The sequence below is a fragment of the Peromyscus californicus genome, unplaced genomic scaffold (genome assembly GCF_007827085.1).
Source record: "Peromyscus californicus insignis strain IS unplaced genomic scaffold, ASM782708v3 Scaffold_4__1_contigs__length_199733344, whole genome shotgun sequence".
NCBI classification, from domain to species: domain Eukaryota; kingdom Metazoa; phylum Chordata; class Mammalia; order Rodentia; family Cricetidae; genus Peromyscus; species Peromyscus californicus.
This window is the reverse complement of record NW_026294562.1, coordinates 184,056,346-184,083,636: the sequence shown is the minus strand read 5'-3', so window position 1 is coordinate 184,083,636 and position 27,291 is coordinate 184,056,346. Positions and strand designations below refer to the sequence as shown.

Below are 27,291 nucleotides of genomic sequence, written 5' to 3'. Positions count from 1 at the left end.
AATAAATAGATGAATGCTATCCATGTTGTGCATCCAAGAGCACCTTGATATATATGATTTGGTTGCAAAATATACCCTACTAGGAACAGTGCTGTAGAACAGGTGGTGCTTTCAGGGTGGATGTCAAAGAGCTTCCAATTCTGACCTCTAGTGGCTGCAGTATGCTCTGCGCCATTTATCAAGGTACAGCTTGTGGATGTCAGAGCTTTCAGTTCTGACCTCTAGTGGCTGCAGTATGCTCTGCACCGCTTATCAAGGTGCTGCTTGGTGTCTCTGTGCGGGCAGAGCAGGGTGGCTGGCTGGGCTCTGCAGCCACGTAGCAAGTGACAATTCTAGGCCAGTCCTCCTGTAAGTACCCAGGGGTCTACTGAGCTTTTTTTTTTTTTTTGGGGGGGGAGGTTCTGAGACAGGCTTCTCTGTGTAGTCTTGGCTGTCCTGGAACTAGTTCGGTAGACCAGGCTGGCCTCGAACTCAGAGATCTGCCTGCCTCTGCCTCCCAAGTGCTGAGATTAAAGGTGTGCACCACCACTTCCTGGCTCTCTACTGAGCTTTCTGAGGCCCCATCGATTCTATGTCCCCACTGAGTGTCACATTTCTGAAGCAGACATTTCCTAGGACTCCCCGACCTCTGAGATCGCTGCCATGTGGTGAGCTGTGCCTCCATCCCTACAAAGTCTGAAGCGGCTTGCCTCACTGCCTTGGTGACAACTGAATATCTTAGATTCTTAAAAAGAATAAATGCACAAGTTGCATGTGGAATAAATTCCACATACAACAGATAAAATAAAACCCATGGCTCAGGTTCAGAGTCATATGGCAATATGGTTCCGACGGAAAAGGTCCTTGTCACCAAGCCTGGCAAACTGAGTTGGATCCCCAGGACTCACAAGACTCGAGCGGATTCCCACAAGCTGTCCCCTCAACTCCATCATGGAAGGCAGACACACAAAGGCATACCTGTGCACATGCACACACATACACACTAAGCAAAGGTTTGTTTTTATTTAAATCTATGACTCAGCTACATTTGGAGACGTCATTGTTTTGACTTGTTTTCACAGGACCTTGTATAGCCCAGGCCGGCGGAGAATGACCTTGAACTCATGACCCTCCACCTCTTCCGTGCTGGTGTTATGGATCTGTGCCGCTACACTCAACAAGTTATTATAATCAAACAACAAGCTTGAGAGTCTGAGGTACTGGAGAGATCATGATCCCAGGTCATGCTGGTCTTCAGCGGCAGCAGCCAGCAGCATTTCACGCCATTCCATCCTGAGCAATTCAGAGCTAACAAAAGCAAGGCCTACGCCAGGGCCTCCACCGAGCCCCAGCACCTCAGCCAGGGCCCAGGACACAAGAGGGCCACAGCAGCCCTTTACTGAGCCGGGCAAGAGCTTAATGCCCACACCATCCCTTGAGGTAGCAGTTATCCTTTGCAGTCTGCAATCGAGGGCTGTCCTGGTTTGTTTGGTTATCAACTTGACACACCTAGAAGACGGTCGGATCCTCGACTGGAGAACTGCTTGGATCAGGTTGCCCTGGGGGAATGTCTTGATTGCTAACTGATGTAAAAGGGACAAGCCCACTGTGGGTGGTGCCATCCTTGGGCAGGCAGCCTGGGCTGGCACCTGGCCCAGGCATGGTGACACATGTCTTTAATCCCAGCAGGCAGATCTCTGTGAATTCAAGGCCAGCCTGGTCTTGAACTGAAACATAGCAAGTTCCAGGAAAGCCACAGTTACAGAGTAAGAACCTCTCTGTAAAAAATAATAGTAAAAATAAAAGAAAGGTATCTGAACGTAGGCCTGGGAGCAAACCTCCACTGGTATCTGCTTCAAGCTCGTGCCTTGAGTTCCTGCCTCGGCTTCCCTCCTCCATAATGGACAATAACTTATAAGCTAAAATAAGCCCTGTTCCTCCCCCAAGTTGCTTTCTTGAAACAACAGCCAAGTCTCAGAGAGGAATCAGAAGTTTGCAAAGGCCCACAAAGAACTATGACTGGCCGTATTTGTCTGATTACCCGCTCTTTAACAGTAGACCAATCAGTCCACCCCCACAGCCACCCCTGTCTTTGGACACTGCCCAAAACCACTCCCAAGGGAGACCCCTGACAGACCAGCTCCCCAGTAACCAATAGAGCACATTATACCTGTCCTCCTCCCCAATGCTCAGCTGTGGTCCAACTAATGTGGCCGGCTAACAATAAAAGCTAAGGCCAACATTGCCACCTACAGGAAGATGAGAGCATGGCGGCCAGCAGCCATGGTCTTGAGAGTCTAACAGCGCCAACACTGCCCCTAGAGGATAATGAGAGCATGGCAGCCAGCAGTCATGGTCTTGAGAGTCTAACAGCGCCAACACTGCCCCTAGAGGACGATGAGGGCATGGCAGCCAGCAGTCATGGTCTTGAGAGTCTAACAGTGCCAACACTGCCCCTAGAGGACGATGAGGGCATGGCGGCCAGCAGTCATGGTCTTCAGAGTCTAACAGCGCCAACACTGCCCCTAGAGGACGATGAGGGCATGGCGGCCAGCAGTCATGGTCTTGAGAGTCTAACAGTGCCAACACTGCCCCTAGAGGACGATGAGGGCATGGCGGCCAGCAGTCATGGTCTTCAGAGTCTAACAGTGCCAACACTGCCCCTAGAGGACAATGAGGGCATGGCGGCCAGCAGTCATGGTCTTCAGAGTCTAACAGTGCCAACACTGCCCCTAGAGGACGATGAGGGCATGGCGGCCAGCAGTCATGGTCTTCAGAGTCTAACAGTGCCAACACTGCCCCTAGAGGACGATGAGGGCATAGCGGCCAGCAGTCATGGTCTTTAGAGTCTAACAGTGCCAACACTGCCCCTAGAGGACGATGAGGGCATAGCGGCCAGCAGTCATGGTCTTTAGAGTCTAACAGCGCCAACACTGCCCCTAGAGGACGATGAGGGCATGGCGGCCAGCAGCCATGGTCTTTAGAGTCTAACAGCGCCAACACTGCCCCTAGAGGACGATGAGGGCATGGCGGCCAGCAGTCATGGTCTTGAGAGTCTAACAGTGCCAACACTGCCCCTAGAGGACGATGAGGGCATGGCGGCCAGCAGTCATGGTCTTCAGAGTCTAACAGTGCCAACACTGCCCCTAGAGGACGATGAGGGCATGGCGGCCAGCAGCCATGGTCTTTAGAGTCTAACAGTGCCAACACTGCCCCTAGAGGACGATGAGGGCATGGCGGCCAGCAGTCATGGTCTTGAGAGTCTAACAGTGCCAACACTGCCCCTAGAGGACAATGAGGGCATGGCGGCCAGCAGTCACGGTCTTTAGAGTCTAACAGTGCCAACACTGCCCCTAGAGGATGATGAGGGCATGGCGGCCAGCAGTCACGGTCTTTAGAGTCTAACAGTGCCAACACTGCCCCTAGAGGACGATGAGGGCATGGCAGCCAGCAGTCATGGTCTTCAGAGTCTAACAGTGTCAACACTGCCCCTAGAGGACGATGAGGGCATGGCAGCCAGCAGTCATGGTCTTTAGAGTCTAACAGTGCCAACACTGCCCCTAGAGGATGATGAGGGCATGGCGGCCAGCAGCCATGGTCTTTAGAGTCTAACAGTGCCAACACTGCCCCTAGAGGACGATGAGGGCATAGCGGCCAGCAGTCATGGTCTTTAGAGTCTAACAGTGCCAACACTGCCCCTAGAGGACGATGAGGGCATAGCGGCCAGCAGTCACGGTCTTTAGAGTCTAACAGTGCCAACACTGCCCCTAGAGGATGATGAGGGCATGGCGGCCAGCAGCCATGGTGATGCAGCTCCATTTGGATATTTGAAGGTTATCTGGGAAGGGAATGTCCCCTCCCAGGGGACCCATGAGCCATGTCCAAGCCCACCAAGTGGGCACTCTCAGCCCAAAGCCTCCGGGCTACTTCCTCATCTTCCGCCTCAGGAGATGGAGCCTTCTCTCTGAGTCCATCAAAGTACTTCCCAGAAACACTCTCCAGTTCCTCTGCCACCGCCAAGTACGTGCTGGGCTGCGCCGCCAGCTGGGGAGTCTTGAACAGCAGCCAGAAGAAGGGTCCTACAATCAACCACAGGACATTCAGTCGAAAAAGAAAAAAATTCCCAGTTCTATCCTCAGGAAACCCCAAACCCCTGAGGCTGGAACCTGCCCTGAAGTCCCACGGAGCCCACCTCCAGGCCTTTGTCCTTGCAGCTCCCTCTACCTAAAGGTCCCTTCCCTGGCAACATCCCTACAAACCCCTCCAAACAGAGGGATGAATCCAAAAGCTGCCTCCTACAGGAAGCCTCCCTAGAGGTTCCCAGAAAAGTCAAAGTACGTTTTTCCCTATTCTATCCTTCCTGAAAATAATCTTCTTTCTTCTCAGACAGGAACACATTAGCCCAGGCTGGTTCTGAACTCACTATAGAGCCAAAGATGATCTTAGATTTCTTATCCTCCTGCCTCCACCTCCCGAGTACTAGATAGCATATACCATCATGTTTGATTTTATGTCAGGCTGGGGATCAAACCCAGAGCTTCATGGCATGCTAGCCAAGCAGTCTGCCAACTGAGCTACATCTCCAGCCCTCAGTTTACCAAATGTATCTCATGGTACTCTTATGTTAAAATTCTTGATACTTGCTCACTCCATGATTCTCAGGGATTATAAATACCAGTTATAATGATCTACTGACTCAGATTACATTCTTCTTTTTTTTTATTCTTCTCTCATACAATACATCCTGACCACAGTTTCCCCTCCCTGCACTCCTCCTAGCTGCCCCCACACACACTCTCTCCCCCCCAGATCCACTCCTCCATTTCCCTTCAGAAAAGAGCAGGCCTCCCGGGGATATCAACTGGACACCACATAACAAGATACAGTAAGACTAGGCACAAGCCCTCACATCAAGGCTGGACATGGCACCTCCGTAGGAGGAAAAGGGTCCCAAGAGCAGGCAAGGGTCAGAGACACCTCCCACTCCTTTTGTTAGGAGTCCCATTATTTAAAAAAAAAAAAAAAAAAAAAGCAAACTAACAACCATAACATACATAAAGAGGACCTAGCACAAACCCAAGAAGGCTCTGTGATTGCCAGTCCAGTCTCTGTGAGCCCCTATGAGCCCTGCTTAGTTGACTCTGTGGGCCGTGTTCTCCTGGTGTCCTCGACCCCTCTGGCTCCTACAATTCTTCCTCCTCCTTTTCTGCAGGGTTCCCTGAGCTCCAAGGGGCGGGATCCAATGGAGACCTCCAGTTTTGGCTCTCTCCTCATGTCTGGCTGTGGGTTAAACCACATTCTTGGCCAGGCACACTGCACAGGCCAATTTACGGGCGCTCTCACCTCGTCTCCCCAGTGACTGTGAGGGCAGTCCTACCAGGGACCTCACTACGCAGAGAAGAAAACTGACTCAAAGCGGCGGGCGTGGGGCGGGTGTCTGGGATCCCAGCACTCAGGAAGCAGGGGCAGGAGGGTCACAGGTCCATGGCCATCCTGGTCCACACAGTAAGATGCCATGAGAACTGGGAGATGCGTTTCCCTGGGTGACTCAGCTCTGAGCGAAGCTGAGCACAGCCTGACTCAAGACTTAGCCTCTATAACAGTTTTCTGTTTTTGTTTGTTTTGCGTTTTTTTAATTAAATTTTTTTTTCATTTATTTTACATCCCGGCCACAGTTTCCCCTTCCTCCTCTCCCACCTCCCTTCTTCCCGCCCCCATCCACTCCTCCTCTGCCAAGATGGTTTTCTTATTTATCAATGGGGCTCTGGCCTGTTTTCTGTCAACCCAAGACCAGAACCACATAGAACAATGGCTCATCTTCTACCCCAGGAAGACATGGGAGGGAGCAGAGAGAGGAAAAGCCAGCAGGCAGGCATGGTGACACACACTATAATCCCAGCACTCAGAAGGTGGGGGGGGGTCAGAAGTCTAAGACTAGCCTGACCTACATAATGAGTTCAAGTCCAGCCTCGTCTATATAAGGCCATGTTGAGAGGAAAAAAATTGCCAGGCATGATGGCAGTTATTTAATCCCAGCACTCAAGAGGTGGAAGCAGCAGATCTCTGTGAGTTCAAGGCCAGCCTGGTCTACATAACAAGTTCCAAGCCAGTCAGAAATATACAGTGAGACCCAGTCAGAGAGACACAGAATCACCAAAAAGTGACAGTCTCTGAGGGACAGTCGTGGATCCCCAGCTGAGAGGGCACAGGGACAGGGCTCTGTGAGGGGGCACCACCCTGGAAGGGGACTCACCAAGTGTGAAGCTGGAGAAGGCAGAGTTGTGTATGTCTGTATGTCTCCCCAGCTCTGTCCTGGCCACACCGGGGTGCAGAGCATTGGCAGTCACACCTGTGCCTGGGAAAAGTAGAGACTGGTGAGTGGCAGGAAGCTAGCTCAGTTGTTAAAAAGCTTGCCACGCGAGCAGGAGGTCCCGGGTTTGACGCCCAGGACACGGGTCAAAGCGCGTGTCTGTGGTGGTGCAGGCTTGCAATCCCTAGTGAGTGCTGAGGACAGAGACAGGTAGATTCCGGGGACTCACTGAAGCCAGCCGAGCCTAGAGTGAGCTCCAGGCCAAGCAGAGATGCTGTCTCAAATAAAAAAACAAACTGGATGGCACCCAACATTGTCCACTGACTTACACACACACACCATGTGCATGTATGTGCACACACACAAACAGGCACACACAAGACTAGTGAAAAAAAGACCAGGTTGGCCGCTTGCCTGGAAGGCTGCTGTAGCCACCACTACACTCCAAGCCGTCCCTATCCTAGGCTGTTCCCCACGCTTGAACCCACATTACCCTCTGTGCTCAGAAACCTCCGTCTCAAGTGGCATCCTCTTACAACGTGGCTCTGTCATGTGGCTTGAGGACATGACAGACCCACATTTCTGAGCTCCACCACCCCCACCGGAGTCTGAAGCAGGGGACTGGAGTAGGACGTAAGATGTTACAATCATGACTGTCTCCCAAGGGTGGCTGGAACTGTCGGCCACAGACAACTTTTGAGAAGCAAGGAACAACCTCTCAATAATCCAGTTGTGACAGGCATGTCTGCAAACACTACACATGTCCCCTGGGGACCAAAAACACTCCAAGTTCACAACAACTGGCTTAGAAAACCAGAGGCTCAGAAAGCTATCCAAGATAAATATGTCTGATCAAGGCAGGCTGATTGAGACTAAAGAGCAATCATTAGAACCATGATTGATTAGTGATGTCTGCCTCCGGCACTGGAAAGGGGCATGGTGGTACGGTGCCATCCTTTGACCACAGTGTCTAAAGCTACTTCTTGCCCCTTCAGCACCAGCTCGGGGCTATAGAACTATTCCAGACACCAAGAGGAAGGAAGGAGAACAAAAAAGATCACAGCGTGCACACCTTGTAGCCGGCGACTCAGCTCCTTGGTGAAGAGGACAACAGCCAACTTGCTCTGGCAGTAGGCTGCCTTGGTGTCATACTTTTTCGTCTTCCAGTTCAAGTCATCAAAGTCTATGTGCCCAGCAACGTGAGCCAGGGATGAGAGGTTGATGATACGTGAAGGGGCTGAGGCCTTCAGCTTCTCCAACAGCAAGTTTGTCAACAGAAAGTGACCTGGATAAAGTATGACAAGAAAACACTTTTCTCCAATGGCTACTCTATTTTACTTTTTTAAAAAATATTTTTATGTGTTTTGTCTGCATGTGTATCTGTACAAAACATGCATGCAGTGCCCACGGAGGCCACAAGAGGGCAGTGGATCCCCTGGAACTGGAGTTACAGATGTTGGTGAGAGGCCATAGGAGTGTTCAGAATTAAACCCAGGCCCTACATCAGAGCAGTCAGTGCTCTTAACCACTGAGCCATCTCTCCAGCCCCACAATTTTATTTTCCATTCCCAGCAGTAGTAAAATCCTCCTCTTCCTCTATATCCTCACCCACTTCTGTTATTTTGTTTGGAGTTGTTTTGTTTTTCTGAGGAGAAGAAAAAAAAAAACTTAAGATTCGGGGGCTGGAGAGATGGCTCAGAGGTTAAGAGCACTGACTGCTCTTCCAGAGGTCCTGAGTTCAATTCCCAGCAACCACATGGTGGCTCACAACTATCTATGAGGTTTGGTGCCTTCTTCTGGCATATAGGCACACATGCCAGAACATTGTATACTAAATAAATACATAAAAAAATTTTTTTAAAAACTTAAGATTCATGTTCAGTTGATATTTCTTTGTTTTTCTTTTTTGTTTTTGTTTTTGTTTTTTTCCAAGACAGGGTTTCTCTGTGTGTAGCCCTGGCTGTCCTGGAACTCACTCTGTAGACCAGGCTGGCCTTGAACTCAGATTTTTTTTTTTTCAATTACATTTATTTGGGAAGGGGTGGGCACATGTACCACAGCATGCATGTGGAGGTAAGAACATCCTTCGGGAGCTGGTTTTCTCCTTCCACCACACAAGCCTCAGGGATCGAACTCAGGTCACCAGGCTTAGCAGCAAGTGTTCTGTTCTGGGGACAAGGTCTCACTATGTAGTTCTGCCTCGTGGGCCTAGGAACTCACTCAGTTGATTAGCCTTGAACTTCAGGCAATCCTCCTGCCTCTGCAGGGATTAAATGTATACACCTCTTGGATGTGAGGGCAAGCTGGCTGTGACCCCTGTCATCCCATTAATCACCAGGGTTGACCTCAGCTGATCCATCAGGCTAGGCAGATGTCCCCACCCTCCCTCACTGCTCCATGTACATCCAGAAGCAGGGCGCTTGGTTGAAGGTGACTTTCTCCCTTCCATCAGGGGTGTATTAGTGGCTGTTCCCACGACTAGAGCCGCCAAGCAAGCTGTCAAAGGTGCACGGCACCAAGCCGTGTCTTAGTTACTGTCCAATGACTGTGAAGATGGCCAAGTCAACCCTTACAAAAGAAAGCATTTAACTGGGGGCTTGCCTAGTTCTAGAGGGTCAGTCCAGGGTAATCACGGTGGCAGGCAGGCATGGTGCCAGAGAAGGAGCTGAAAGCATTATATCCTGATGCACAGGCAGAGGAAGAAAGAGGCACTGGGCCTGGTGTGGGCTTTTGAAACTTCAGAGCCAGTCAAATATCTGAGAAGGTACTCTGTATCTTCAGCCATCAGAGGAACTGCTCCAAGATTCCATCTCAGCCTGGTCACAATGTCCATCGCCAAGGACACAGATGACGGGACATGCTGGCGCGGACATGTGGGAGGAACCCTTGCTCACCGCTGGTGGAGCGTAAACTGGCGTAGCCACTGTGGAAATCAGTGTGGACTTCTCTACGCTGCACTGCTGTATGGCCCAGCTCCACTCTCCTGGACAGAGACCCAAGGGACTCTAAGTCAGCAACCACAGAGACACCTGCTCATCCATGTTTATCTGCACTGCACTGATTCCAACAGCCAGAGAGTGGAAACTGCCTAGATGATCATCACAGATGAACAGAGAACGAAAATGTGATACTGAGACCCAAAAAGAAAAATAAAAAGGCCAGGCACAGTGGCATATGCCTGTAATCCCAGTACCTGGGAAGTGGAGGAAGAAGGATCATATATAGATGTTCACAGTCATCTGTTGATGCAAGTTCAAGGCCAGCCTGGGCTTCAAAAGACATGAAGTTGGGATGGGAGCACGTTGTAGGGGAGAGGGATGGAGTTGGAAAGAAGAAATGTTGGGTAGATATGCTCATATTCATGTATGCATATATGAAATTCTCAAAGTTAAAAACATTTTTTTTTTGAGACTGGGACTCACTATATATGGCCTTAGCTGGTCTGGAACTCGCTATGTAAAGCAGGCTGACCTGAGCACTCACAGAGATTCCACCTGCCTGTCTCCCCAGCGCGAGGACTAAGGTGTGCACCTGGTTCAACCACCACCTGGTTGAAGAAAGAAAAATTTAAAGAAAATGTGATAGACACATGCCATGCAGAAATAAGAGGCCATAAAGAATACTGAAATCAGGGCTGGAGAGATGGCTCAGCAGTTAAGAGCCCTGGCTGCTCTTCCAGAGGACTCGGGATCGATTCCTAGTACCCATAAGGCTGCTCATAGCTCCTATCCTAGGGTATCTGATACCCTCCTCTGGCCTCAGAGGGCACTGGCATGCATGTGGTGCACGGACACACATGCAGACAACATACATACACACACAATAAAAATAAATCTTTTTTTAAAAAAAGAGAGAGAGAGAGAGAAACAGAAGGGAAGAAAGAGTCGTCTTCACTGTCAATCTGGCACAACCCAGCCTGAAAACAGCCCCAGAGAGGAGCTGCCTGGGTCACGCCGTCTGTAGCCAGGTCTGTAGGCGGGTATCTTGATTATGATCACTGATGCGGGAAGATCTACCCGGAGAGAGGATGGTGCACATGCATCGCTCCGCTCTTGACCTCGGATGTGACGTGAGCAGCCTCATCAAGCCCCGGTGGCCTTGACTTCCCGAAGTGATGGGGCCAGATAAGCCCTGTCTCCCTCAGCTGCTTTCCTGCCAGGGTGTCTTAGCACAGCCTCAAAAATAAAGCTTTGAAAGAGGACTGACTGAAGGAAGAAAGGGTGGAGGATGAGCAGTGGGTGAGAGAAACAAGTGAGAGCAAGGTGTGAAGACATAGTATGAAAATACCATCCCTTATATGACGACCTAAAAAAGTAATAGAAGGAAAAAAATGAAGACTCACCCAGCCCATGGGACAGACACAGACATTAATAAGTTTTAAAGGAATGGAGCACGACTCCACCCCCCAGAGTGGGTGACTCCCCACCCAGAACCCACTCTCATCCCATGGAAACCATCAAGCCCTCAGCCCAGACCTCACCCAGGTGGTTGACACCAAACTGCATCTCAAAGCCATCCTCCGTGGTCCAGTGCGGGCACCGCATCACGGCTGCGTTGTTCACCAGAATGTCCACTCGCTCCTCCTCTGGAAGACACGGTAAGGACAGACACATCAGGGCTGAGGACAGACTCCACCCCGGCCTGAGGGTAGGACAGTGTCCCATACGCATTCCTGTCTCCCTGGCCCCTGTGAGGGTGGATACTTTGGGAAACAGGATCTTTGTAGAGACTAGAGTGATGGGCACTGACTGGCAGAAGCTGGTTGCTGGGGACGGGTCTTGGAAATCACCAGAGTATCCTGGGCTCTAGCCCCACTTGCTTACTGGCCGGCCATGACGTGAGCAGCCTCTACCTCACAGTCCCACAGCCACGTACTGAGCCTGATCCCGAGTAGCTCAACACACAACCTTAACCGGCGGTAAGATCGTCACAGAGGTGATCTGGTTTAAGTGAGGTCCCCGGGGCTGTGGATATAGCTCAGGTGGTAGCGTTTGTCCAGCATGCACCAGACCCTGGCTTCCATCCCCAGTACCACGTAAAGCAGGTGTGGTGGCAACACCTGTACTCCAAGCACTCAGGAGGAGGTAAGAGCTTCAGAAGGTTGAGGCCATCCTCAGGCTACAGGGGAGTTCAAAGACAACCTGGGCTAGACACCTGGTCTCAAAAAAACATAAACGAATAGGAACTGGAAAGATGGCTCTGCGGTTAAGAGTACATGTTGTTCTTAAAGAGAACCCCAGGCTTCTGCTCTGGCTGACATCACAAAATGCTACAAGCCAAGCAACTCAAACAACAGACACTGGGGCTGGAGAAAGGGCTCTGTGGTTAAAACCACCTGCTGATTTTGAAGAGGACCTGGGTTCAGGTCCCAGAACCCATATGGTGGCTGCCCTGGGTAGTTTTATGCCGACTTGACTCAAGCTAGAGTCATCTGAGAGGTGGAATCGTCAGTTAAGGAAATGCCTCCAGAGGGTCAAGCTGCAGGCTAATTTGTAGGGCATTTTCTTAATTAGTGATTGATGGGGAGGGCCCAGCCCATGGTGGGTGGTGCCGTCCCTGGGCTGGTGGTCCTGGGTTCTGTGAGAAAGCAGGCTGAGCAAGCCAGTAAGCAGCACTCCTCTAAGGCCTCTGCATCAGCTCCTGCCTCCAGGTTCCAGCCCTGCTTAAGTCCCTGTCCTGACTTCCTTCAGTGATGGACTGTGCTATGAAAGAGTAAGCCAAATAAACCCTTTCCTCCACAACTTGCTTTTGACCATGGTGCTTCGTCACAGAACAGAAACCCTAACTAGGACAGTGGCTCACAACTGTCCACATCTGCAGTTCTAAGGGATCCAAGGCCTTCTTCTGGCATCCTTGGGCACCAGACCTGAACATGGTACTACATACATGCAGGCAAAATACTCATACGCATAAAATTAAAATAAATAAATCTTTAAAAAATGAGAAATGGGGCTGGAGAGATGGCTCAGCAGTTAAGAGCACTGGCTGCTCTTCCAGAGGTCCTGAGTTCAATTCCCAGCACCCACATGGTGGTTCAACCATCTATAGTGGGATCTGATGCCTTCTTCTGGAATAAAGTCAATAGAGCACTCATATACATGAAATAAATAAATAAATCTTTGCCGGGCGGTGGTGGCGCACGCCTTTAATCCCAGCACTCGGGAGGCAGAGCCAGGCGGATCTCTGTGAGTTCGAGGCCAGCCTGGTCTCCAAAGCGAGTTCCAGGAAAGGCGCAAAGCTACACAGAGAAACCCTGTCTCGAAAAAACAAAAAAGAAAAGAAAAGAAAAGAAAAAAAATGAGAAACGGATGGCGAAGACACAGGATGAGGACCTAAGCAAGCGCTGGTCCAGCTGGAGCTAAGGAAGAGAACCTGCCCCCAACCTTGGCTAGCAGATGGCCAACTCCTCCCTATAATTCTTCACATCATCTTCCCTCTGTGCACAGCCCTCTGTGTCCCAGTTTCCCATGATGCCAACACCAGGGATACTGACCTAGGTAGGACCTATCCTGATGACCTCACTTCAACTTGATAATCTCTACAAAGGGCCTACCTCCAAACAAGATCACCTGCTGAGACCCCCAGGAGTCTCCCACACAGAGACGTAGCTGAATCCATAACACTTCCAAGATATTTTCAGGGGGGATAAGGAACTGGGTGTCTAGCGCCTGAGAGACGTGGACCAGCCTCTCACTCTTCACTCCGTGGGGGATTGGGATGTAGGACACCAATGAAGAACACAAGCTCCAAGCCACGGCTGGAGCAGCAGAGCAAGCTACTGGGGAGGCTGAGGCAGGAGGATGACAAGTTCAAGGCCAGCCAGGGTAATAAAGCAAAACCTTGACCCAGGGCTGGAGAGATGGCTCAGAGGTTAAGAGCATACACTGCTCTTGCAGAGGACTGGGCTTCAGTTCCCAGCACCTGCATCAGGAGTCACAACCACCTGGTAGCTCCAGCCCCGGGGCATTCATCGCCCCCTCTAGGTCTCTGCGGGCACCTGCACCCACATGTGCAAACAGACACACACTAATATATGTAACCAAAAATAAAGAAGTTAGTAGAAAATAGGATAAACCATTGCTGGGCCTGGAGGCACACACCTTTAATCCCAACGCAGAGATAAAATGCCCAAATCGCGTCTCCTTTTTACTCAGTCCATGGGATGATGCTGCCCACAGGTAGGGGGGGTCTACCCCAATGAATCTAATCTAGAAACTCCCTCAGAGACATGCCCAGAAGTTTATCTCCTGGATAATTCTAAAACCCGACACGTAGAGAACCAACCACCACACGTCTACAAAGTCCCAGGTTTGATTCCCAGGGCTGGAGTCGGGGAGGGGGCGGGGACAGATCAGATCTGGAACCAGGCAGACAGGAGTTCAAATCTTAGACTTGAAGCCTGACATGGTGGCTCCTGCCTAAAGTCTTGGCTAGCCTGGGCTACAGAGTGAGACTGTCTCAAAAAATAAAAACCTGACCAGATTTTTGACACTGGCCAGTTGACATAGCTTCCCTGTGACTCAGTTTCTTCCTTCATTAAAAAAGATAATAGTACCTGCCTATTAGAAACATGTAATTACTATTCAATCAGCAAGTATTTTCTAAGCACCTATGATTGAGTGCTGGAAATACTGGGTGGAGAGGAAAGTCAAGGTCACTGCCTTCCTGAAACAGCAAGACTGAAAACCAAATACACTCAAAAGAGGCCTCTCCTACTTCATCAGTAACTTCTAACCACGGGAGGTTTCTCGGGCTAATAAGTGGTTTTATTAAAAGAAAGAAAAACAAAAAGGAACTCTCTTGGGCTGGAGATGGCTTGGTGGCTGAGAGCACATCCCGCTCTGGCAGAAGACACATGTTTGACTGGATTCCCAACACCCACATCAGGCAGCTCACCATCTCCTGCAACCCCAGCGACAGGGGGAGCCAGTTCACTCACGTTCACATACCCACAGACACACACACAATTAGAAATAATTAAAAAGAAAGGAACTCAACAGAGGTAGCAGCGCAGGGAAGAAATGGGCTGGAGAAATGGTTCCGGGGGCAAAGGCGCTGCTTGCTGGTGCCCAGGCACACACACGCCCACACACAAACAAATACAATAAATAACGTAAAACACCTGTCCGAAGAAAAAAGCCAGAAGTGTTTGGATAGAGTAGGAATCCCAGCTACTCAGGACACGGAGGCAGAACAGGAATACAAGTTCAAGGGCAGGGCAGTTCAGAGAGCTGGTCTCAAAATTTCAAAAAGGGGCACGGGAGACGGCTGAGCAGGTAAAGGCACTTGCTGCCAAGCCTGATACCCTGAGGTCAAGCCCCAAAACCCACATGATGGAAACAGAGAACGGACTCCTCTGACCTCCACACACACGCGCGCACACACACACACACACACACACACACACACACACACACACACACACGCACACACTAGAAGCCCATATGTCTGAACACTTATCTCCAGCTGGTATTCCTGTTTCAGGAGCTTACAGAAGCTTTGGTACCATGGCCCAGCTAGCTGAAGTGGGTCACTGAAGGCAGGTCACTTGAAGCGGGTCACTTGAAGGTAATACTCGATTCTGGTTCCCGCCACAAGAAGCTAGGGTCACTGACACGGCTCAAGGAGCCTGCTGCCAAGCCAGGCAGCCGGCGTTTGACCCCCAGGACCCACATGAGAACCCACTGCTCCTGCAAGTTGTACTCTGACCTCCATATGTGTGCTATGGTACACCTGCACCCACACATGCTGGACAGATTGATACAGATGACAGACAGACAAAGAGAGAGATGGATGACAGATTAACAACAGATAGATTAAATGTAATTTAAAAATTAACAAGAGCCTGGTTGGGGGGGAGGGTGGCACAAATCTTTAATCCCAGCACTAGGGAGGTAGAGGCAGGCGGATCTCTGTGAGTCTGAGGCTAGCCTGGTCTACAAAGTAAGTTCCAGGACAGCCAGAGCTACACAGAGAGACCCTGTCTCCAAAACAAAAACAAACTAACCAGAAAAAAAAAAAGTTAACAAAGAGCTGGGGAGATGGCTCAGAGGTTAAGAGCACTGGCTGCTCTTCCAAAGGACCTGGATTGGATTCTGAGCTCCCATATGGTGGCTCACAGCCATCTGTAACTCTCGTTACAGAGGACCCCATGCTCAATTTTGGCCTCTGTAAGCACTGCACACATGTGATGCACATACAAGCAAGTAAGAAAAATACTCATACACATAAATAATTTAAAAAAAAAAATAAATGAAGGAGGCTGGGCGGTGGTGGCGCACGCCTTTAATCCCAGCACTCGGGAGGCAGAGCCAGGTGGATCTCTATGATTTTGAGGCTAGCCTGGTCTACAGAGCAAGATCCAAGACAGGCACCAAAACTACACAGAGAAACCCTGTCTCGAAAAACCAAAAAATAGATAGATAGATAGACAGACAGACAGACAGACAAATAAAGGAATCTAGCATGCTGAACACGTTTTGCACCCCCTGACAGTTGCTTCAAGCTATACTTCCATTCAAAACACTGACACGTGACAGTTTTCACATTACCTGGAAGGAAACAAGGGGGTGAGTCGGCCCTCGGTGTGACAGAAGCACAGAATTTGCCAGCTGAGCCCTGGGATCATCAAAGGGCACTCAACGAAAAAAGAGCTCCAGGCACTGCCCTCCAGCAGCACACGGGTCACCCATGACCTGACACCTAGGGCCCTTCTGACTCATCCGTGTCCTGAGCATCACCAGAAAACCGGGCGCAGTGATGAGTCAGCGTCCTGCCCTTCTCCACTCGAGCTTCAGACGGGATTCTGAAGTAAGCACTACTGCACTCCGCTGCTGGTCTTGCACAGTGCTACACTGCAGCACTGTGCCCCACTCCCCGGATCTGACTCTTGGTCCTCCCTTCGACTCCTGTGCTCCAACATCACGGATGCTGTGTTTCTAATCACTGCAACACATCCCCACCACTTGGTCCATCCATCAGCCCGCACAGTCAGGATCTGCTCTGAGTTGAACTCCTAAATAGATATGGTGGAGGCGAGTGAGAACGGAGCTCAGGAGTAGAGCACCTGCCCAGAATCCCCCAGTGAGGGGCTGGGGTGTGGCTCAGTGGTAGAGCCCCTGCCTAGAATCCCCCAGTGAGGGGCTGGGCGTGTGGCTCAGTGGTAGAGCCCCTGCCTAGAATCCCCCAGTGAGGGGCTGGGCGTGTGGCTCAGTGGTAGAGCCCCTGCCTAGAATCCCCCAGTGAGGGGCTGGGCGTGTGGCTCAGTGGTAGAGCCCCTGCCTAGAATCCCCCAGTGAGGGGCTGGGGGTGTGGCTCAGTGGCAGAGCCCCTGCCTAGAATCCCCCAGTGAGGGGCTGGGGGTGTGGCTCAGTGGTAGAGCCCCTGCCTAGAATCCCCCAGTGAGGGGCTGGGGGTGTGGCTCAGTGGCAGAGCCCCTGCCTAGAATCCCCCAGTGAGGGGCTGGGGTGTGGCTCAGTGGCAGAGCCCCTGCCTAGAATCCCCCAGTGAGGGGCTGGGGATGTGGCTCAGTGGTAGAGCCCCTGCCTAGAATCCCCCAGTGAGGGCCGGGGGGTATGGCTCAGTGGTAGAGCAGCTACTAGAATCCCCCAGTGAGGGGCTGGGGTGTGGCTCAGTGGCAGAGCCCCTGCCTAGAATCCCCCAGTGAGGGGCTGGGGGGTGTGGCTCAGTGGTAGAGCAGCTACTAGAATCCCCCAGTGAGGGGCTGGGGTGTGGCTCAGTGGCAGAGCTGGAGAGACGGCTCAGTGGTTACACGTACTTGATACTCTTCCAGAGGACCCAAGTTCGGTTCCCAGCACCCACAAAGAGAGGCTCAGCACCATCTGTAATTCCAGCTGGAGAGGATCCAACACCCTCTTCTGGTGTCTGAGGGCACTCACACATACACACAAAGAAAAATAAGAAATCTTTAAGATAAAATAATAATATTATTAAGGTCCCAACGGCAAACCAAAATTCCATTCCACTACGTTCACCCTGGGAAACCCGTTAGTTTATTGGGTTACTTATAGGCCATAGGTAAGGGGATGTAGGCAAGAGCACAGGTGACCCCAAAGCCGCATGGAAGGTCTGTGTCCATGGCCACACAGATGGAGCCCCTCTCAGTTAACCATCCCCAGCCAATACATATTAGTCCCTTCCTGAGATCCCAGAGACCATGTGCAATTCAGAGAAAAACTCTATACAAATGGCTGGGAGTCTAGACACTCCGATGAGGGGCCAGCGACCTTTCCCAACCCCTCTGTCTCAGTTACTTTTCTGTTGCTGTGATAAGACACCATGAGCAAGGCAACTACAGAGGAAAGAGTTTATCTGAGGCTCACAGTTTCAAAGGGTTAGAGTCCATGACCATCATGGTGGGGAGCATGGCAGCAGACAGGCAGCCATGGTGCTAGGGTAGCCACTGAGAGCTCACATCTGACCTAAAACCACGAGGCAGCAGCGAGAGCTAACTGGGAACGGTGCGGGCTTTTGAGATCTCAAAGCCCACCCTTAGTAACACACCTCCTTCAACAAGGCCACGCCTCCTAATCCTTCCCAAACAGTTCCACCAGCTGGAGACCAAGCATTCAAGCATAAGAGCCTATGGAGACCATTCTCATCCAAACCACTACCCCCTCCTACTCTGAGGGAATGCCAACAGTCCACAAGCCAGGTCATGCTGGACGCTCATGAGTAGGCACAGCTGATCTTACGGAAACGATAAAAAAACAGGTGGCAGCTGAGTTCAGCCAGCAGACCACGTTGGCCAGCCTCTTCTCCAGAACTCACTGGCTTCAGGTTCCTCAGAGAACTGACAGGAAGCTCCAAACCTGGGCTGGAAAAGTCAGTGTCCTCCTGCCTACCTTTGATGATCTTCCTGGCAAACTCTCGGATGGACTTGAGGGAAGCCAAGTCTAGGTGCTGGGCACGTACTCGGGGATTCAAGGTCTCTCCACGAATGTCCTTCGCAGCCGCCTCACACTTCTCCATGTCACGACAGGCCAGAATGATGTTGCCTCCTGGAAGCCCAGGAGAAGAAAACATGAAAAGGAAAAGGAAACAAACCTACCCCTACATATCTACCCAACAGACACAAAGGCATGTACCCACATGAAATCTGTATACAAGAGGTCTTAGTAATAAATAACCAAGAGATGGAAACCCAAATATCACCAGGCTTGGTGGTGTAGGCCTGAAACGGCAGTGACTCTGGAGGCTGAGGCAGGAGCACTGCAAGTTCAAGGTCTGCCTAGGCTACAGTGAGTTCAACACCCACCTGGGAAATTTAGTAAGAACCTGTCTCAAAAAGTAAAAATCAGGGCTGAGGATGTAATTCAGCAGTAAAGCACCTGCTAAAATCTACCAGTACAGGGCGGGGGGTGGGGCTCAGTGGTAGAGCATCTGACTAGCAAATAAGAGGCCCACAATCCCCAACACACACACACACACACACACACACACACACACACACACACACACACTAGCAATCGTCCATCAGTAATCAATAGATAAGCCAACTGTAGTCTATCCATGCAATAGCATACTATTCGGCTATAAAAGGGAATAACACACGGACACACGACACAGTGAATGGACCTTGAAACCACTACACTCAGTAAGTCAGACGCAAAATTCATACACGCTTCCGTTTATATGACATGTCCAGAACAGGCAAATCCAGAAACAGAGAGCAGACACAGGTTTCCCGGGGCTGGGGTATCGGTGGGGTGCGGGGAGGATCAGGGTGTAGTGGGCGATGAATGAAAGATGAAGGTATCTTCAGGGTCATGAAGTATTCTAAGAACATGTGGGAAGATGGGAACACTTGGGGAATGTATGGGAATATGCAGTGAGCTTAGTAATACTGTTCTGAGATTCTGAGACACACCAGCAGAGGTTGTCTGCTGTCCTCCACAAGCATGTGCACACACGCACACACGCACACATACACAGAGAGAGAATTAAGCAAACTTATCAAGATATACAAATATGGGGGCTGGAGACTAGCCCAACAGGTAAAGGCAGGTGCAGCTAAGTCTGAGGACCAGAGATCAATCCCCAGGACGAACATAATGGAAGGCAGAAACCAGCTTCCATAGTTGTCCTCTGAAACACACACACACACACACACACAGGGTGGCAAAGCTCAAACCCCACCCCACCCCAACATACACACATTACATAATAAAAACAGATTTTTTTTTTAAAAAAACTACTCTAATAAGCAAAATTCTACAGGAGTCTTTTGTGTGTGCCTGGCTTTTTTCACTTAGCACGACAACCTCTAGAATCATCGCACAGGAGTATGTCCAAATCCCTTTCCTTTTGAAAGCTTGGTAGTATTCCAATGTACGGAAGGACCGACCACATTCTGTCTGTCTGCAAATGGACACCTGGAATGCTTCCGTCCCTTGAGCTATTTTAAACAAGGCTGCCATGCACACCGGTGTGCACGAATCTCTTCAAAACCCCAAAGGAGGTGGTGCTCTTACCTCTTTTAGCCAGTTCCAAAGCAGTTTGTTTGCCGATACCCGTGTTGGCTCCTGTCACGATGACAGTCTTCCCAGGTATGGTGGCCTTGCTGGGACAAGCCCCACCAGTAACATAGTCCCTGAGGGTAAGAAACAGCTGAGTGAATTCTGTCTGCCTCATGTCTGGATTTATGATCTGGGGTCAACCACCCTTCTGAGCACACCAAAGCACCAAAACACCTGGTGTCCCTGCCTGGTCTCAGCAAAGGACTACACTTGGGAAGTCTCTGTGAGGTGGCCATCATTCATTTCTATTTTTTACAAAAAAAAACAAAAGACTGGGGACAGCAGTAGTGGCCCACACCTTTAATCCCAGCACTCGGGAGGCAGAGGCAGGAGGATCTCAGTGAGTTCAGTGCCAGCCTGGTCTACAGAGTGAGTTCCTGGACAGCCAGGACTACACAGGGAAACCCTGTCTTGAAAAACACAACAAAACAAAAAGACTACAGCCAGACATGGTGGTGCACACCTGCAAACCCAGCACTTGAGAGGCAGTGGCAGGAGAATCAGGAGTTCAAGGTCATCCTCAACTACACAGCAAGTTCAAGGCCAGCCTAGGTTACATGATACCCTGTCTCAAAATAAATAAATGAAATAAAGGACATGAAGTTGGAAGGAGGATGTGTCAGAAGGGGTCCAGGGAGTTGAAGAACATGAGTGGGCAGCAGATACGATCAAATTATATACAGCATAGGGCTGGAGAGATGTCTCAGCAGTAAGAGCTCTGGGTTCAGTTCCCAGCACCCACATAGCGGCTCACAACCATCCATAACTCCAGTTCCAGGGTATCTGACACCCTCTCCTAATCTCAGAAATCATACATGCAAGAAAAAAAATAAATGTAGGCTGTGCGTGGTGACACATGCCTTTGATCCCAGCACTTCGGAAGGCGGAGGCAGGTGGATCTCTGTGAATTCGGTCAGCCTGGTCTACATAAGGAGTTCTAGGCCAGCCAGGGCTGCATAATGACACCCTGTCTCAAAAACGCACGGAAGGAAAGAAGGGAGGGGAGAGGAAGGGAAGAAAAGAGGAAAGAGAAGGCAGGCAGGAAGAGTGAATAAGGAAGGAAGGAGGAGGAAAAGTAAATGGTGGTGCAGACCAAAAAGTGCACAAGGTCCGGGCCTCACCCCTTCTCCCTAGGTGACCTTGGGGAGGTGACGCGCCCTCCTGCTCGGTCGGGAAAGGCGGTGCTGGTGGGTAAACGGGGAGAACCCAGGAGTAAGGACTGAGGATAAAGGACCCTTCTCTGGCTTTGTTCGGCAGTCCCCTGCCGCAGGCCTACCGCCAAGCGCGCACGGAGACGCGCACAGACTCACTTGAGCAGCACGGTGCCGCCGATCACCGTGCCCACTACGGACACGGGCAGCAGAAAGCGGTTCATTCCAGCCTGGGGAACAGCGTGTGGGTGGATCTGCACTCCTGGCCGCTCCAACGCGGGTGCTCAGGAACCCACGTGCGGGGAAGTGGAAGGACGCGGCCACTACAACACGGCCCGGGGCGTGGCCAAGTGCGGGGGCGGGGCTCCTTGGGGAGACAGGCCCCCGGCGCACTTAATGCTGGGAATCGTAGTTTCAGGAGATGGGGCGGAGCCGAGGCTGACGGGCGTGCCAGCAGATGTCGTCACGCTCAACCAATCCAAAGGCGTCCTGGGGTCGGGTTTTGTGTTTGTTTGTTGTTTGGGGGTTTTTTGTTTGCTTTTTTAACAGCTGGGAACTACTCCCAGCACTCCAGAGACAGAGAGGCAGGTGGATCTCCGAGTTCGAGGCCAGCCTGATCTACAAGAATTCCAGAATAACCAACCATTACCATTTATTTCCAGACAGCGAGCCCCCGGAGAATGAACCATGAGCCTCCTCCTCTACATAATATTTAACAACAGTACTTTCTGCATACGTCTTGTGGGGAAAGGAGGAAATATGGGGCTGGACTCCTGAGTCTGAGGGAGGAGGGTGGGGTCTGGACTCGTGTCTAAGAAAGGACGTGTGGGTGTGGTCTCCTGGGTCTGAGGCGGGAGGCTGGGACCTGGACCCCTGGATCTGAAGAAAAAGGATATTGGCTTTAAAATGACATGCTGAGCCCGGCAGGATGGCTCATGGGGTAAAGGAACTTGTCACACAAGATTTACAACTTGTGTTTCATCCCTAGAACGCGCATGGTGGAAAGATAAAACCGACTCCCAACTGTTGTCCTGTGGCCTCACACCACGGCATGTATGTGCCCACACACATGCACACCAAAAAATAGATAAATAAACAAATAAATGTTTAAAACATACTGGAACTTTGGTGTCTAGAAGGAGGAGCACGGAGGAAGACAGACAGACAGAAGGAAAGAAAGTTAGGGCGAAAGTATAGGTTGTGGAGGAACGCATCCTGTGGTAGAAAATTTCCCAGCACACTTGACATCTCGTTTGTCCTCGTGAAGGTGACAATGAGATAATACTTTTCGATTATCGGATTGGCAACGTTGAAAATTATGGTAAATATTCAGTCGTGGCAAGAATCAGAGGGAACTCCCTGTTGGCGGGAGTGTCCCTTACCTGGTGTTCCTGAAAGCCTAGTCATGTGATCCTCCATACATACAGTTGACCCAGACATTCCCTTTGTAAGAAGTCACGCTTAGGGGATGACTGGTCATTCCAAAAAAAAAAAACAACCGCCAGCCTTCATGCGAGTTTGTGAGTACTCACTCACAACTCCTTGCAACAATGATCTAGTGCCTCTTGTGTTCCCAACACAGGTACACCTGAATTCAGTCCTGGCCGTAACTGTAACAGGTCATTCTCCTGGAGGGATGACTCAATGGTTAAGAGCACTTGCTGCTCTTGCAGAGGACCCAGGTTCAGTTCCCAGCACCCAGCATGGCAGCTCACAGCCATATTTAACTCCAGTTCCAAAGGACCAGGAACACTCTTCACCTTTATGGGCACTACACACACACACAAAAAAAAAAAAATGGCACACAGACATATAAGCAGGTACAACATTCACTCACATAAAATAAATAAATGTTTAATTTAAAAGGAGTGCTTTTAAAATATCTGAGTCCCTTCATTTACCACCAATGTGAGGGGATGTCCTACAGGGTTACTATTGCTATGATGAAACATATGACGACCAAAAGCAAGTTGGGAAGGAATGGATTTATTAGAATGACTGACAGGCTGTGGGCCAGCTAGTCCAACAATGGCTGTCTACCAATGGTCAAAGAATCCGGGGTCTGGAGAGATGGCTCAGCGGTTAAGAGCATTGGCAGCTCTTCCAGAGGCCCTGAGTTCAATTCCCAGCAACCACATGGTGGCTCACAGCCATCTATAATTGGATCTGATGCCCTCTTCTGGCATGCATTTGTACATCTAGATAGTACACCATATACATCAAATAAAAAATAAATGTTAAAAAAAAAAAAGAAAAAAAAAAGAATCCAATAGTTGTTCAGTCCATGAGGCTGGCCTTCAGTAGACACCAGAATCCGGAAGAAGTAGGCTCCAATGCCAGTGAAGCAATGGACTTGGAAAGAGCATGATTAGAAAGTCGGCACCTGGAGTAGAAGATTTTTGTGACAGACCTGGCCATGTGTTTCCATGTGAAAGTACCTTGGCACTCTGGGCTAGAAAAGCCTTTGAGTGCTGAGACCTTAGTGGTCTGTTCTGTTTTGTTTTTTTTTTTTTTTGTTTTTTTTTTTTTTTTGGTTTTTGTTTTGTTTTGTTTTTTTGGGTTTTTTTTGGTTTTTCGAGACAGGGTTTCTCTGTGTAACTTTGTGCCTTTCCTGGGACTCACTTGGTAGCCCAGGCTGGCCTCAAACTCACAGAGATCCACCTGCCTCTGCCTCCTGAGTGCTGGGATTAAAGGCGTGCGCCGCCGCCGCTGCCACCACCACCACCACCTGGCTAGTGGTCTGTTCTGTAAGAGCTTTGAAGATAAAAATGTTGAGGGCAAGCCAGTAAGCAGCACTCCTCCATGGCCTCTGCATCAGCTCCTGCCTCCAGGTTCCTGCCCTGTTTGAGTTCCTGTCCTGACTTCCTTCGAGGATGAATAGTGTGATGTGGAAGAGTAAGCCAAATAAACCCTTTCCTCCCCAACATGTTTTGGTCATGGTGTTTCATCACAGCAATAGCACCTCTAACTAAGTCAGGGGGTGAAAAAGTAGGCTGTGGGGAAAGCCACAATGGTGGCTTGTTTGCTTGTTTGTTTGTTTGTTTTGAAACAGAACTTCTTGTAGCTCAGGCAGGTCTCTAACTCACCACATAGCTGAGGTTAACCTTGAGTGCACACAGCCTAATATCATCTCTACTGCTAGGTCAAATTCTTACTGAGAAGGCCAATTAGTCCTCTCAACTGCCCCAAGAGTCCAGCCACTCCGCCACAGTATCGGGAAACAGCCACAGACGATACGCAAACAAGCCAGCACAGCTGTGTTGCAATAAAAGCTTCATTTAGAACACGAGCGGTGGGCCACAGTTTGCCAGCTCCGACCATGCAATTTCGAAAGACACTGTCATTTGTGTTCACAGAACCTGGTCCACAGCGAGACCCGGAACATGGCTGGCTAGGACAGTGGTTATTACAAAGAAAAAGATGTAAGCACACTCCTGCTGTTGAAGGCCTCCTACCCGATTCCCAGACACACCCAAGGTGCATGGAATGTCTTTGTGGACTGCGGGTTTGGCTGTGCACCCTTTGCCAAGGTTGATGGCGTCAAAAAGAAACTGATAGGCACTGGGTGCTGTCCCAGGTGCTGAGAGGATTCGCCCACTGGTTCTCTGATCTCCCCAAGGGTAGATACTTCAAGGCACCCACCAAAGGTCTCTCTCAGTCCCTCCTGCACTCCCTCGCTTCCTCTCTACCTCTCTCTCCAGCTCTTTCTCCCTCCCTCCACCTCCAACACTTTTTTATTTTGAAACAGGGTCTCTTGTAACCCAGCCTGGCTCAGATTCCCTGTGCAGCTGAAGGATGACCTTGAACTTCTGCTTTTCCTGACTCCACCCCATCCAAGGTCTGGAATTACAGGCTTACACCATCAGGCTTGGTTTGTACAATGCTGACTGGGCACCCTAAGTGCTTGGAAAACTTACGTATTTTACACAATACTGTGAATCAGACCCATTCGTGCATTCGAGACAAGCACTCTACCAACGGAGCTACATCCTCTACCCTCAGAGTGAGCCTTGTCTGAAGTTACTGGATAGTGGAGTCATTTGCTACCTGGCCACAGGAAGTAAAACAAGCATTCTGTTTGTCTGTACACCTTGTGAGAATAACCCTTGAACAGATTCTATTAGATCCTGACCAGGGCCCTATGTTGAAACTCCAGCCCCTTCCCCATGACTGCCATTGCCAAACTCAATCTCCCCCTGTGACCCGCACCCTGACAGCTGGGGCAAGGCAGCTTCTGAAGATAAAACGGCTTTGTCTGGACAAACAATTCCAGGAGGGAGACACTGCGGACTGGCACATAGCTGCCTGCAGGTGCATTAACTTCCCATTCTCCAAACCTCCTATAAAAACTCGAAGCATCCCCTCTCGCTTTGGTAGACACCCTTTCCTGCTGTGCCAGCCCCTCGGTGTTTGAAATAAACGTTCAGTCTTTTGAGGTCAGTGTCCAGTCTCTTTTCTGCCTCCTGTCCCTTTAAGCTGCCTCAGAAACCTGACACACCTCACACTGATGGCCCCCTGAAATCCAGAGAAAAGAAGAGGGTAAGGGATGGAGGAGCAGCGTGGGCAAGAAGGGACTGGAGAAGTGGAAGAAGAAAGACACCAAAGGAGAGCTGGTGATGCTGCCTGCCAGGACCCTGGGCAAAGATCCTGGGGGCATCCTGGAGAGGGCAGAGGAGGCTTCCGCGGGAAGGCAGGGCACCACTGGCTGGGAAGGGAGAGTCCACCTGTGAGATGAGCTAGGCAAAAAATGTAGGAAGCAGGAATGCCTCTGGGGTGGGGAGGAGGGGGCAGCCTGATTTTGAGATGAGGTTACAGGGGAGATGGAAGAGAGGCTGCAGCCCTAGAAAAGGAATCTAGATTGTGGAGGAAAGACCAGGCTGCAAAGCTTGCTTGTCTGCAGCTCAGAGGGTACTGGGGAGCCACAGAGGAGCTTCGAGCAATGAAGGGCTATGAGTAAGATGGCTGTTTTCAGGAAATGGGGTGGGGGGGGGTGGTGTTTGCTTGCTTGCTTTGCTTTTTGGTTTGTGTGTGTGTGTGTGTGTGTGTGTGTGTGTGTGTGTGTGTGTGTGTGGTTTTGTTGCTGCTGCGGGACAGTAGGGCAGCTCCAGCATCAGGTACCTCTCCATCTGTCTAGCTGTACTCCGGTACCCATTCTTCCCTCCCTGCTCATGGTACGAGGGCTGGCACTGGAGCAGTCCTCACCCCCCTCTTCCTCCTTCCTCCTGGCTGGAAGACAGTTGTGATGACAGGAGTTGGAACAGCCGTCTTGAGTCCCAAGGTGGAAACTCTGCGGTAGTCTATTCCTTACCCATGGACTTGCTTCCCACGGTTTCAGATACCCAAGGTCAACCACAATTCAAAATACAGAATGGAAAGTTCTAGAAACAAATGCTTTGTAAGTTTTGAATTGTGTCATTCTGAGCAGCATGATAAAATCTGGAGCCTTCGGAACGTGCGGGTGCCGTGCCTCCTACCAGCATTGAAGTCCAGGAGAGCCATTCTGGGCTGTTTTGTTCCTATCTCTATCTGCGATGCATACCACAATACCTGGCATAGAATAAATAACACTTGGTGAGGGAACATCTTGGAGGAATCGCCATGAAAAGTTCAGAGCAGGTATGGAGAAGCTCCTACTTGCGGTAGACGGTGCTCAGTGCAGACTCACAGCTGGCCGAGGTGGGAAGAGTAAGAGGTTACAGACGCCCATCTGGACATCTACATCACACCACCTCCTCCTAAGACGCGGACATCGTTGTGGAAGAGCGTTGGAAAGAGTATAAGACCCAGAATCTGTGGATTCTGAACACAGCAGGAAAGTTGTGTTCAGCTGGTTATGACAGCAGACACAAAACCCCAGCAAGTTCAAGCCAGAACAAATCCCGACGTGGAGAGGGGAGGTGGGTGCGAAGTCCCATGGCCAGATGAGGAACTACTAGCAATTGATAGATGGTTGAGAGGGAGAATCAGTAACCACATTCCAGTGGAGGGCCACACGTCCAAGGACACTTGGTAGCATAAACTTGACTTGATTGGCAGGGGCAAGGGAGGGCACAAAGTTGAGCAGGTAGGGAAGGGTGAAGGGGGGGGTAAATACGATCAAAACATGTATCAGGCCGGGCGGTGGTGGCGCACGCCTTTAATCCCAGCACTCGGGAGGCAGAGCCAGGCGGATCTCTGTGAGTTCGAGGCCAGCCTGGGCTACCAAGTGAGTTCCAGGAGAGGCGCAAAGCTACACAGAGAAACCCTGTCTCGAAAAACCAAAAAAAAAAAAAAAAAAAAAAAAAAACATGTATCATATTATCAAAGAACTAAC

At 50.4% G+C, this 27,291-nt stretch overlaps 1 protein-coding gene across 1 annotated transcript; it reads right to left on the bottom strand.

Moving 5' to 3' along the window:
- Positions 1-976: 976 nt before the first annotated feature.
- On the bottom strand, positions 977-21,328 carry Rdh13 (retinol dehydrogenase 13). Its single transcript, XM_052711826.1, has 7 exons — positions 21,138-21,328; positions 19,783-19,901; positions 18,154-18,309; positions 10,770-10,874; positions 7,362-7,574; positions 6,233-6,334; positions 977-4,058 (listed from the first exon to the last, which is right to left on the bottom strand). The coding sequence occupies exons 1-7, from the start codon at positions 21,200-21,202 to the stop codon at positions 3,814-3,816; spliced, it is 1,005 nt and encodes a 334-aa protein (XP_052567786.1). The 5' UTR covers positions 21,203-21,328; the 3' UTR covers positions 977-3,813.
- Positions 21,329-27,291: the final 5,963 nt, after the last annotated feature.